Source organism: Pan paniscus, chromosome 18 (genome assembly GCF_029289425.2).
Source record: "Pan paniscus chromosome 18, NHGRI_mPanPan1-v2.0_pri, whole genome shotgun sequence".
NCBI lineage: Eukaryota > Metazoa > Chordata > Mammalia > Primates > Hominidae > Pan > Pan paniscus.
In genome coordinates this window covers 91,389,706-91,402,140 of record NC_073267.2, presented here as the reverse complement: position 1 = coordinate 91,402,140, position 12,435 = coordinate 91,389,706, and the positions used below count along the sequence as shown (strand labels likewise).

General features: G+C 50.9%; 1 protein-coding gene across 4 annotated transcripts in view; it reads right to left on the bottom strand.

Moving 5' to 3' along the window:
- Positions 1-12,435, bottom strand: part of CMIP (c-Maf inducing protein) — a 268,332-nt gene that overhangs the window by 60,806 nt on the left and 195,091 nt on the right. The window contains exon 1 of one of the 4 annotated variants that reach the window (XM_034940796.3): positions 6,271-6,417. The exons of 2 other annotated variants lie outside the window; for them this stretch is intronic. In XM_034940796.3, the coding sequence (XP_034796687.1) occupies positions 6,271-6,288 (18 nt within the window). In that variant the 5' untranslated portion in view covers positions 6,289-6,417. Of the gene's footprint in view, positions 1-6,087; positions 6,208-6,270; positions 6,418-12,435 lie in introns of those variants that run through there. One more of the 4 variants, XM_034940798.3, reaches the window with a different exon arrangement.

The following is a 12,435-nucleotide window of genomic DNA, read 5'->3' as shown; positions in this document are numbered from 1 at the left end:
CCTGTTTTTTTGTTTTTGTTTTTGCTAGAAGGATGAAGAAACCGAGGTACACAAGACGTTAGAAAATCTGCCCAGGGCTCTAGAGTTGGCAGAGCTGAGACAGAAACATGTGTTCTGACCCTCACCACCATACTATATCGTCTCCACACAGTTTTCAATGACTTCAAAAAGAAAAGGGGGAGACTTCTCTTTTAGATCATATCTTCTGCCAAACTCATTCCCCAAGGATTCAATTGCAGTAAGAGTGGGAATGGTCAGTCCACAAAGGGGCTTTCTCTGAGGTGAAGGCACTGTTTCCGCCGATGTCAATCCCAAGAGGTCGCTTGAAGACAGGTAGTCAGCTAGGGAACATGACAGACAGGATTAAGGCCAGGAATTAGACTCCAGCCAGGTAGGGACTAAACCTGGAATGCTCCCCCGGGAAATCCAGCACTGCCCTCCGTATCCACCTGGTGAGGAAGACAAGAGTGCTCTCACCTTTGCTTGGGCGCTGTGTCGAAGCCAGAGAGCGGTTGGGGCAGGGGCTGCTGCCTCCCTGGATTTGAGGCAGAGTTAGTTCCGCCTCTCTGACATCATGGAAACGGAGGCCCTCGGAAGGCGGAGGTCTGGGCCAAGCACTCCCTCCACCCCCGCCCCGGCTCCCGCCTTTGCAGCTGCCTGCCCCACTGCACCCGGCCTGCTTGAGAGACTTTCTAACTGGATGAACTCCTTCATTAAGTGCTCTGCTCCTTAGGGAGAGCCTAATTTTAGTGTTACCGTGCCAGCAGCCAGCTGGGGTGACATGTCACAATCTCTGAGCCAAAGTCAGAAAGAGGAGGGGGGAGAGGAGGGTCCCTTGCTGAACCGCTAAGGCTCAAACAGAAACTTAGAAGCTGCCAGAGCCTCCCTGACCGCTTAGTTTCTGAGCTAGGAATTATCAAGTGGTCGTGGGACCCACCGCTATCAAGGAAGTATCTGAGGGACACATTCCATGCCAAGTGGAACAGTTACTTCTGTCGGTGAGGCACACTGGTGGGACGGGAGGTGGACCTGAGTCGGAAAGATCTGGTTCTTCCTAGAAAACTTTCACCTTCTGAGCCTTAGGGTCCTGTTCTATAAGTCAGGCTGGAAAATACTGGCACCTCTTTCAATCTGTAACCCTGACCCATCCTGGACCCATGTGGTCCACTCTATGGAGCCGCATTCAAAAGTCAAGTCCAGATAAATCAGCCAAGAGTAACAAAAAGGAACGCTGAGACGGAATCTGTCTCTTGAAAAACTGAAGGAGATGAAATGTAAAACCTAGGCCAATACGGCATCCCATCTTCCTCCTCTCCATTATTTTCCCGCACCCCATGATTTTCTGGGGCCTCTGATATACTCATTGCCACTGGTGTCGCCCCCATGAACTCACACCAAAGACGGTTTTCATTCCCCCCGCCCATCACCCCAAATCTTTCCCGTCATCTCTCCCTTCTCCTCTCTCTGCTCCTCCTTTCTCCTTCTCTCTAGTTCTTTCATCTACCCACCTGCCCACCTTTCTTTCCTCCTTCCAGCACCTGGTCTTACTGTTCTTTGCCCATTCACCCATTGCGCATCAAGAATTAGAAAGAGATCAGCTCTTCTCATAGGCCCAGCAGAGCAGAGGAGGCCAAGGCAGCCCAGCATTCCCCAGGGAGCGGGAGGGGAAAGACCAGGAACATTCACTTGCCAGCCATTGGAGACCCTACGAGGACAGGAAGAAACGCGTGACAAGTTGTCGGGGGTGAGTGTACAGTGAAGAGTAAACATGCTGTCGATGTTGATGATGGTGACAGTAACTACTGGCTGAACTTCATTAACGATGAGACGCACCCAGTCCACTGAGGCGTCTCTGGAACCATAACCAGCCTCCTTCCTAGTTACTGTCAACCGAAGCCGCCCTGTCCTAGTGCAGTGAGCAGGACATGCTGCCTGAATAGCACAATGAAATATCTGTGCAAAACACAACATGTCTGAAGCAAGAACCCTACCCGCTCCAGAGGATGAATGCTCCTTTGAGCCTCAGAGTCTGTGGTTTTAGTTTGTACCCAGAGAATTGTTTAATTTTTAAAAGACCATGAAATGATCACACAAAATCCACCCTATATCAAGCCCCAAAGCAAACCACAGTGATCCATACCCGTGTCTTACGTTTGCATGGAGTCTGGGCTCTAAGTGGACTCTTCTGATCAGCTGCACATTATTTACTTTTGAAAGATTAATGACTTCATTCTTTTGCTAAAGATGATGCATGCTCATTGCAAAAAATCTAAACTGTACTGAAAAGCACAAAGAAGAGGATAAGTTTTAAAAGGCCTCAAAAATCCCACAACCCAGAAATAGCCACCATTAATATTTGGTGAACATCATTCCAGCGAAGTCTCATTTAAACTTTGCAAAATACAACCAGCCCTGAGGTGGGTGGCCATGAGTACAATCTCCTGTTCTCCACACACAGATGCCACTCAAGATGCAGAGGCAACCAGCCTGAGGCATAGCAGGACCCAGTGGGCAATGCTGGCACCAACGCAGTTTCAGAGACGAGTCCTCGGGGTCGGTACACCCAGCCTCAGCTCATCCACAGCTCCCCTCCTTCGAGGAGGGAGGACAACAGCTTTCCCGGGAGGGCCCAAGCCCTTGCTTCACAGGCATCCAAGGGAGAGTCTGCAGAGGCTGTATTCAGAGCCAGAAGGTCCCAGGGCTTGTACCAAGGGCTAACATTTCATGAGGACATACCATGTGCCAGCATAGTGCTAGCTCTTATGAGCTTTATCCCACTCAATCCTCACAGTATCCCATGAGTTGGGGGCTTGTCATAGGGAGGACCCTGAGACAAGGGACTGACTGCAAATGGCTTACTGATCTGAGAGGGAACAGCAGGAAATACTGGTGGGGAGAGTGGGGAAGTGAGACGGGCAAGAGAAGACAGTCAATAAACAGGGCACTGTCAAGCACATGATATGGGCAATGAGGGCTCAGTCCTGCTGGGGGCTCTAGGGGACAGTGCAGATCACACTCAGAGTTGGCGCTCCTGAAGAGTGACAGAGCTGGCCATTTCCCCATTAGCTCCCTAAACTCTTCAGGGCTTTTTTTTTTTTTTTTTTTCTGAGACAGAGTCTTGCTGTGTCACTCAGGCTGGAGTGTAGTGGTGAGATCTCAGCTCACTGTAATCTCCGCCTCCCAGGTTCAAGTGATTCTCCTGCCTCAGCCTCCCAAGAAGCTGGGATTACAGGTGTGCACCACCACGCCCAGCTAATTTTTGTATTTTTAGTAGAGATGGGGTTCACCATGTGGGCCAGGCTGGTCTTGAACTCCTGATCTCACGTGATCCACCCGCCTCGGCCTCCCAAAGTGCTGGGATTACAGGCGGCAGCCACTGCGCCTGGCCAACTCTTCAGGGCTTCTGACTGCCGTGTGCCCAGGCCAAAGTGATCCCACGGCCAGAAAAAAGCATGCGCTCTGCAGGGTCACAGGTGTTCCTGGTGCACAGCTGGCAGCCCTCACGCGATGCTGACGGGGTGGCCAGCCGCAGCTTCTGCCAGAGGATTGTTGGTGTTCTCTGTGCACAGAAGCCTATCATGGCCCCGAGAGGTCAAGAGACTTGCCCAGAGTCAAGCAGCTAGAAAGGGACAATTCAGGAGTGAAAACTGGCTCTGGCCACTGCAAAGCTCTTTCCATCACATCAGTGAGGGCCAGCAGAGTCGGGTGAAGAGGATATCGGATTTGCCAAGAGATCCTGAAGAAGTGTCAAGAATGCTTGGTGACACAAGGACAAGATCCAGAAACAAGCCCACAAGGCTCTGAGAGTGGAGGCCAGGTAACCAGAAGGTGGTGGAAGCAGCAGGGGGAGGGTGGGCTACGGCGCTGCGGGCACGGGGGGAGGGTGAGCTACGGCGCTGTGGGTGCGGGGGGAGGGTGGGCTACGGCACTGTGGGTGCAAGGGGAGGGTGGGCTACGGCGTTGTGGGTGCGGGCTGCAGGCAGGCCCCTGTTCCCAGAAGAGGCTCTGAGCCCCAGGTCAGGGTGGCCACAGGGATGAGAGAGACCTGTCCAGGATCAACAGGGCCCTGACCCTCCTCCCTAGGTGACAAATTAGCATGCCTCATCCCAGGAACTCTGATGAGCTCATCAGGTGATGAATCATGGTGGAGCTGGGACAGGGATGCCTCCGGAATCCCTGCTCCAGGCTCCCTGGAGGCTGGCCCTCAGCTTTGCAATATGGTCTTCCTGCTGAGTGCGCTTTGCCAGGTGGGGTGGGTGGCCTGGTGGTTTGTCTAGCATGGACCCCACAGGCCACTGGATTCTTCTGAAGTGGGGAGTACACAGGGGCCTTGGAACTGTTCTGTGGCTGGGCACACGACCTGGTGTTTTCACAGAAAGGGGCTGACTTAGAGCAGAGTTGGTGAACTATAGCATGCGGTGAAACCCAGCCCCCTGCCTGTTTTTGTTCGATGAAACCAAGAATGGTCTCACAAACTGTAGGAGTTGTGACAGAAAATAAACACAGAATATGCAACAGAAATCCAATGTGGCCCACAAAGCCCCAAATATTTGCTATCTAGCCCTTTGTAGAAAAAAGTTTGCCAAGATCTGGCTTTAAAAGTCAAATTCCAGCCTAGGAGTAAGCATGCAAAGAAGATGCTCAACGTCATTAGCCCTCAGGAAAACGCAAGCTAAAACCATAAAGAGATACGACTTCGTCCTATGAGGATGGCTGTAATAGAAAATGACAGACAACGCCAAGTGTTGGCAAAGGTGTGGAGAAACTGGGAATCTTGTGTGTTGCTGGTGGGAAGGTAAACTGGTACAGCCACCTTGGAAAATTGTTTGAGAGTTTCTTAAAACATTATACATAAATTTATCATATGACCCAGCAATTCTGTTCCTAGAAATCTACCCAAGAGAAAGAGAAACAAACTCCAAAGACATGCCCAAGAATGTCCATAGCAGCATTCTTCACAGAAACAACTTAAATTCATCAACTGATGAATGGATAAACAAGATGTGGTATAGCCATTCAACCAAACAGTATTTGGCAATAAAAAGAATTGAATTAACCACATGCTACAAGATGGATGCACCTCATAACCACTACACTAAGGGAAAGAAGCCAGATAAGAAAGACATAATGTATGATTTCTCTTATGTGAAATGTCTAGAAAGGCAATTTCACAGAGACAGAAAGTGGAACATTCATTGCCTGGGGCACAGAACGGGAATGAGACTGCAAACAAGCATGAGGGCATCTTTCAAGATGGTGGAAATGCTCTAAAACTGAATTGTGGTGATGACTGTACAACTTTATAAATTTACTAAGATCACTGAATTGTGTACTCACAGTGGGTGAATTTTATGGTATGTGGATTCCATTTCAATAATGCTATTTTTAAAAAATGCTATCCTAGGGAGGTAGTCATCAGACAAAACCAAAGGTAGTATGGCTCAGTGGCGAAGCGTATAGGCTTCACGAGCAGACTCCAGATCAAATCTAAGCTCTACTTCATCCATCCACCCATCCATCATCTACTCACCCACCTACCATTCACCCACACATCCATCCATCTGCCCAACCACCCACCCATCCATCTATCCATCCATCCATCCATCCATCCATCCATCCATCCATCCATCCATCCATCCACCCTCCCACGCATCCATCCATTAATCCATCCACTCATTCATTCATCCATCTACTTATCCATCCAACCATTCACCTACCCACCCAACTATCCACCCACCCAACTATCCATCCTTCACCCACCTCATCATCCACTCATAACCCATCTACCATCCATACTTCCATCACTCACTCATCGATCTATTCACCCTTCCATCCAATCATCCCATGAAGATCTACTATGACGTGCCAAGCACTATGTTAAGTACTAAGGATAACCATGGTGAACAAAGCAGACAAGCCCCGGTGCTCATGAAACTTACAGTCTATTACTTGCACCAGTTTCCTTGTCTGCAAATCAGGATAAGAATAACTACTGTCAAAGGCTTGCTGTGACTATTTCATGAGATAATATATAAAACACTTAGCTCAGTTCCTGGCTAAACAGCAGATCTGATTGTTTTCACCTACCAAGTTCTGTAAAGGAGTAGTCCAGGGAGGTAGAACTCAGCAGGGCTCCCCACATCCGAGCCCAAGCCCCACCAGCCAGCGGCAAGCAGAGACAGCAGGCAGAGCCTCCTGCTTCCCGTGTGGCACAGTCAGCCCCTCCAGCGCTGTCCTCACCCTCTCTGCTTGTCAAGGAAGGGACGTTACCTGGGCAACACTTGCCATCGCTCTGGCAACTGTTCTCCCAGCAGAGGCAAGCACATACGCCAGGGTTCTCAGGCCAGGGAAAGCAGAGCCTGTTGCTCCTCCATGGGAGACAAGTCGTCAGCAGGAATGTGCCCCTTGCCAGGAGAGGAGTGACTCAGAATGCACTGGAAGCACGTCGCGCCAGGCAGGGGCTGCTGCTCTGCTGCTCTGCTGCTGCCGCAGCCTCTGGGGCTCGCGCGCGTACACACACAAGCACGCATGCTCCCCACCACCTGTCGTGAAGAGAGGACGCTGCATGGGCGCGCCCATGGCACTGCAGAGTGGAGGAGGACCCCACAGGGAAATAGGAGCCAGGGAGGACCCAGCCCGGCTTTGAAAACTTTTTCCAGTGCAGGTCCTACAGCGGAGCTGCCTAGTCCAGAAGCTACCAGCCCCAGGTGGCTACGCACACTGAACTTCATTAAAATGAAATACAACTACAAATCCAGCATCTTGATCACATCGTAACATTACAGTTACTCGGTAGCCAGCTGTGTCTAGTGGTGACTATAGTGGTGCAGACAGAGAACATTTTCATCATCGCAGAATGCTCTGCCGGGCAGTGCTATCCGAAAGTCTTGGTGTCCCTGTCATCACGTCCCCGCGGGCCCAGGAGCATGTGTGTTTGCCTCCACCCATCGATGCTGAGGTCTAGTATGTGTGTGGCACTGCGTTCGGCCCGAGGAAAGGGCCCTTGCCTACCTCCTCCCATGGGAGACCCCCCTCTCCAAGCCCCCATCTCACTGGGACCCTGCCTTGGAATTTTCTTAAAAGGTCTATCAAGGTGCAATGTCCCCAGTTGTGCCTTGCACACCCGGGGACAATGGCTGGCTGGTTATCTTCTCTGGCTTCCCTGATTCAAGACTCACTATGGCTGCAGATGCTAAGTGTGTAGGAAATAATTTGCTATCTCCAGCAAGCCATGGCTTCCGGGAGGACTGGACACTTGGGAGGCAGCATTTTTGGCCTTCTTGAGTCCTCCAGAATAGCTTCCCTTCAATCCTGTGAGCATCAGAGACTGTCACATTACCTTCAGATATAAGGCAGGCCTCATGACTGTCCCATGGGTGTTACCCCCAAACTGCCCTTTTGGCCGCCAAGTCTTCACCATCAACCTAAAACCCGCTCATAACCTCTCAGCTCCCTGCTGCTGCACTCCCCACAGAGACACCCTGGGTCAAACACAGCCCCCCGGCCTTATTCCCCACGTCTGCTAGCCCACACAATCCATGTCACAAAATCAGCCTCGGTGCTTTGGCTACAATTTCCCAGGGAAGGAGGCAACACTGTCCCAATTATCTGTGCACATTTCCAGTGAAACACATGGGCACCAGCACCGCCATGACTGGAGGGCATCTGTGATCTAACTGTGGAGTATAAAATAACGAGGAGACACTCAACTTAACTAGAAAGTGACACCCCCAACATCTCATTTTTAAAGAAATATTGTAAATGCATGTTTCGTTCGTTTTCATTACAGGTCAGGGCTTTAGGGTCAATGGTGCTTCTGGGATTAGATTGAACACTATTTTTTTCTCTCTGACTGGGATTCCTTTCTTGCCCCAGGCTTGGTAGGGACAACCCTAGTGCCTCCGGGAATCACACAGGGGCTTTACCAGTCACAGCCCATCACTCTGGCCTGAGAAACTAGGCTGTCTGAGGCACCAGGGGGCTGCCATCACTATATACACATACATATAGATTTACTTCATTGAGGTAAAATTCACACACCATAAAATTAACCATTAACCTTATTTATTTATTTATTTACTTACTGAGACAGAGTCTCGCTCTGTCACCCAGGCAGTGGCATGACCTCGGCTCACTGCAACCTTTGCCTTCTGGGTTCAAGTGATTTTCCTGCCTCAGCCTTCTTAACAGCTGGGATTATAGGCGCCCACCACCACACCCGGCTAATTTTTGTATTTTTAGTAGAGATGGGGTTTCACACCATGTTGGCCAGGCTGGTCTCGAACTCCTGACCTCAGATGATCTGCCCGCCTTGGCCTCCTAAAGTGCTAGGATTACAGGTGTGAGCCACTGCGCCTGGCCACCATGAACCCATTTACAGTGAACAATTCAGTGGCATTCAGCACAGTGTTGTGTAACCACCACCACTATTTCCAACACTTTTCCATCACTTCCAAGGAAACCCTTTTAAGCTGTTACTTCCTATTGTACTCTCCCCCAGCCCCTGGGCAACCACCAATCCACTTTCTGTTCCTGGATTCCCCTATTCTGAACATTGCATATAAATGGAATCATACACTATGTGTCCTTTTGTGACCACAATGAGGCCTGGGAATCTGCATTAAGCAGCTTCCAGGTGAGACAGATGTCCTTGAGCCCTCTAAGCAGCAAGGTTCTCACCCACATGCCTCACTTCCTCTCCTCCACGAGGTGGACGTGTTACAGAGGAGAGGAGAGGTTCATACCTTGCGCAGGTCACATAGCTTGTGTTGTGGGTGGAACTGTGTCTGCCAAAACTGTTGTGGGTTAAAATGTGTCTTCCACTGCGTATAAATCATATACAATGTGGCCTTTTGTCCACTTAGCATACCGTCCTCAAGGTTCATCCGGCTGTGGCAGCTTTGCTTCACCCCTTTCCATGACTAACAGTCCACTGCATGGATACGCTGCAATTTTTTTCTTTCTTTTTTTCGCGAGATGGAGTCTCACTCTGTCACCCAGGCTGGAGTGCAGTGGTGCCATCTCAACTCATTGCAAACTCCGCCTCCCAGGTTCAAGCGATTCTCCTGCCTCTGCCTCCCGAGTAGCTGGGACTACAGGCGCCCGCTACCACGCCTGGCTAAGTTTTATATTTTTAGTACAGACAGGGTTTCACCATGTTGACCAGGCTGGTCTCGAACACCTGACCTCAGGAGAGCCACCGCGCCCGGCAGATACACTGCAATTTCTTTGTTAATCCGCTGATGAACTCTTGGGTTGTCTCCACTGTAGGCTATCATGAATAGTGCTGCTATGCACATATATTGTTGCTTTTTGCCCTGTCCCCGTGCCTCAACTGCACTGAATCAGTTTAAATTTTGCCACAGGACAGCACAGGGTGTAAGGGGTCTTTTAGGGGACCCCAATTTACCCCACACAATTACTGAACTCTGTTACCTGCTGGTCCAACTAATTCACTGATGAATTAATCAATGCTTACCCTTCAGGACTCATGTTTTCAAGGTGGGTGGAGGGACGCCTACTCTGAGTGGGGCACTGTCTCTGCGGAGGGGCAGGGAGTGGGGGAAATGATACAGAGATGAGACAAACCATCCCACTGCACACTCCCAGTCTGGCTGAAGGGTGAGACAGGGCATAGAACATTCTAACGAAACTACTCATTACAGTCATAATGGCTACTACATATCAAGGGCTGACATTTTCCAAGAACAGCAAGCATGCACACTGGGTTTTGATGAATGACGAGTGACAAGACAGCGGAAAAGCCATCGCTTCTGAAGGGCACTCCATAGGCCAGGTCCTGTGTGAAGCACTTTGTATAAATACATTTTAAATCATCCCATCCACTAAATGAGGTGAGTGGTATAATGTAAGTCCCATTTTACAGATGAGAACATCGAGGCTGAGAGAGGTAAGTCATGCAGTTACTAAGAGCTAGGCAGAATTGGGATCCAGGTCTAGCTCTGGATCCTGAGCACCTGACCATCATGCCACTCTGAGAGGCAAACCTGAGCACCTCTATGCCTTGATCAATGATTCTGCTGCCTTCAAATCGGAGAGTTGAGCCTCGCCTCCTCGGCTTCCCAAAGGCAGTTGCAGGCTGGTGCAGCTGGGTGCCCAGTGGACACCTGCCTGAAAAGCCAGCTCCTGGGGAGATGGGCAATTTGTTTGCAAGAGGGGAGAACGCCTAAGTGCCCACCGGTGGTGGCCTCCTGTGGTCAATGCCGCTTCCAGGGAAACAGCGGGAACTCAGGCGGGCGTCTTGCTCCACTGTCTCTGCGGCATCGGCTGGTTGCCTAGGTAACCACGTGCCTGGCTGGCAAGGAGATGAGTTGGCCTTGGTGTCAGGCTCCCAGCTGAGTACCACATCCTACCTGGCTCTTCAGGCCAGCTGCACCGTGGGCAAAATCCAATCATCATGCAGATGCTGTTTGAGCACATTAAAAAAAAAATTGTATGTAGCTGTTTTCCTCGCTGAGCTAGGAGCTGCTTGGGGGCAGGGATGACATCTCATCTGTTCCTCCGATGTGTTGGATGGTGACTGCAGCCACCCAGGGAAGGTGCTCTCGGTGTTTGTTGCAGGTAGAACAGGCAGTGGGGAGAATGAAAATGGCACTGACGGCTAACATGCGTTAGGTGCTGCTTTAGGCCAGGCCCTGCACCAAATCCTTTCACCTACCCTGCAACTCTCATTCGTGTGCACAGCAATTGCCTGGGGGTCTGGTTACCATGCAGATTCCAGCTCAGCAGAGCTGGGCGAGGCCTGGGAATCTGCATTAAGCAGCTTCCAGGTGACACAGATGTTCCTGAGCCCTCTAAAAAGCAAGGTTCTCACCCACAAGCCTCATTTCATGGTGGACGTGCGGCAGAGGAGAGGAGGGGCTCACACCTTGCCCAGGTCACACAGCTGGTGTTGTGGGTTGGACTGTGTCTGCCCAAAACATATGTCCAAGTCCTAAGCCCGGTATCTGTGACTACGACCTTCTTTGGAAATGGGGTCTTCGCAGATGTAATTAAGTTAAGATGAGGTCATACTGGATTACAGTTGGCCCTAAATCCAGTGACTGGCGTCGTTATAAAAAGGCCATGTGGAGAGAGAGACACACACACAAACACACACACACACACACGCTCCAGAGAGACCTCCACGTATGGAGGCAGAGCCTGGATGCCAAGGCGCATCAAGGATAGCCGGACACCATCAGAAGCTGGGTGAGGCAAGGAAAAGTCCCTCCCCTAGAGTCTCAGAAGCAATGTGGCCCTGCTGACACCTTGATTTTGGACATCTGGCCCCAGAATTGTGTGAGAACAAATTTCTGTTGTTTTAAACAACACGGTTTACGGAAATTTGTCATAGTAGCTGTTGGAAGCCCAGACAGCTGTAAGGAGCAAGCAAGGACTGACCCCAGGACGCCTGGTCCCAGTCAGTCTGCCATCTTGCTGTGGTGACTCGAGCTGAGCCGTCCAGCCCCGTCATTTCACAGAAGGCAGCAGGGCCCTCTGCAACTGTGGTTGAGAAGGTGGGAGCTGGGTTTGGAATTGGTTGGGTTTTCTTTCCCTGGGGAATTGGGGGGGCCTGATGTCCTATCCTGTTCTTGCTGCAGCAGGGGACAGAAACACTGACTTCCACCCTAAGGCCCGCCTCCAGCCCATTACCCGATTGCATAAGCCCTGGCCCTGCCCTGCGTCAGAAACGGCACACCTGGGGACCTGCATCATCAGTGAGGTCAGAGGGAGCCACCTGGGGACCCAGGAGGCTACAGGAGGAACTTCCAGGAGAATTCGGGCAGGGACGTCAGCATGGGGCTCGCACAGGGTCCCTGGCAAAGAGGAGCCATGGGGGAGGATTCCGGCCCCAAGCTGTCCTCTCACACAAAGCTGTACATCAGCCGACACCAGCAGCCACCATCACGCCAGCCAACAGCCCAGGGCTTCCTATGTACTGGGCCCCGTGCTGATGTGTGCCCCAAATGACTCTATCAGGCAGGGTTCTTGACCCTGGCTACATATTAAAACCACCCAAGGGGCTTAGAACTCCAATAACGGAGTCCAACCCCAGGACAATCCCATCAGACTGGTGTTGCGGGCGGGCAGAACCTATGCATCAGGACTTTTTTGAGCGCCGGTATATTTAAAAGTGCATTTGCACACCCATGTTCATAGCAGCGTCATTCGTAACAGCCAAAAGGCAGAAGCAACCCAGGTCGACCAATGGATAAAGAGAGACATAAGGTGTGGTCTACCCATCCACTGCAGCATTATTCTGCCTTAAAAAGGAAGGAAATCCTGACGCAGGCCACACTATGAATGAACCTTGGGGACATTAGGCTGAGATAAGGCAGCCACAAAAGGCCAAATTTTGTGTGATTCCATGCATATGAGGTCCCTAGAGTAGACAAATTCTTAGAGACAGAAAGCAGAATGGTGGATGCCAGG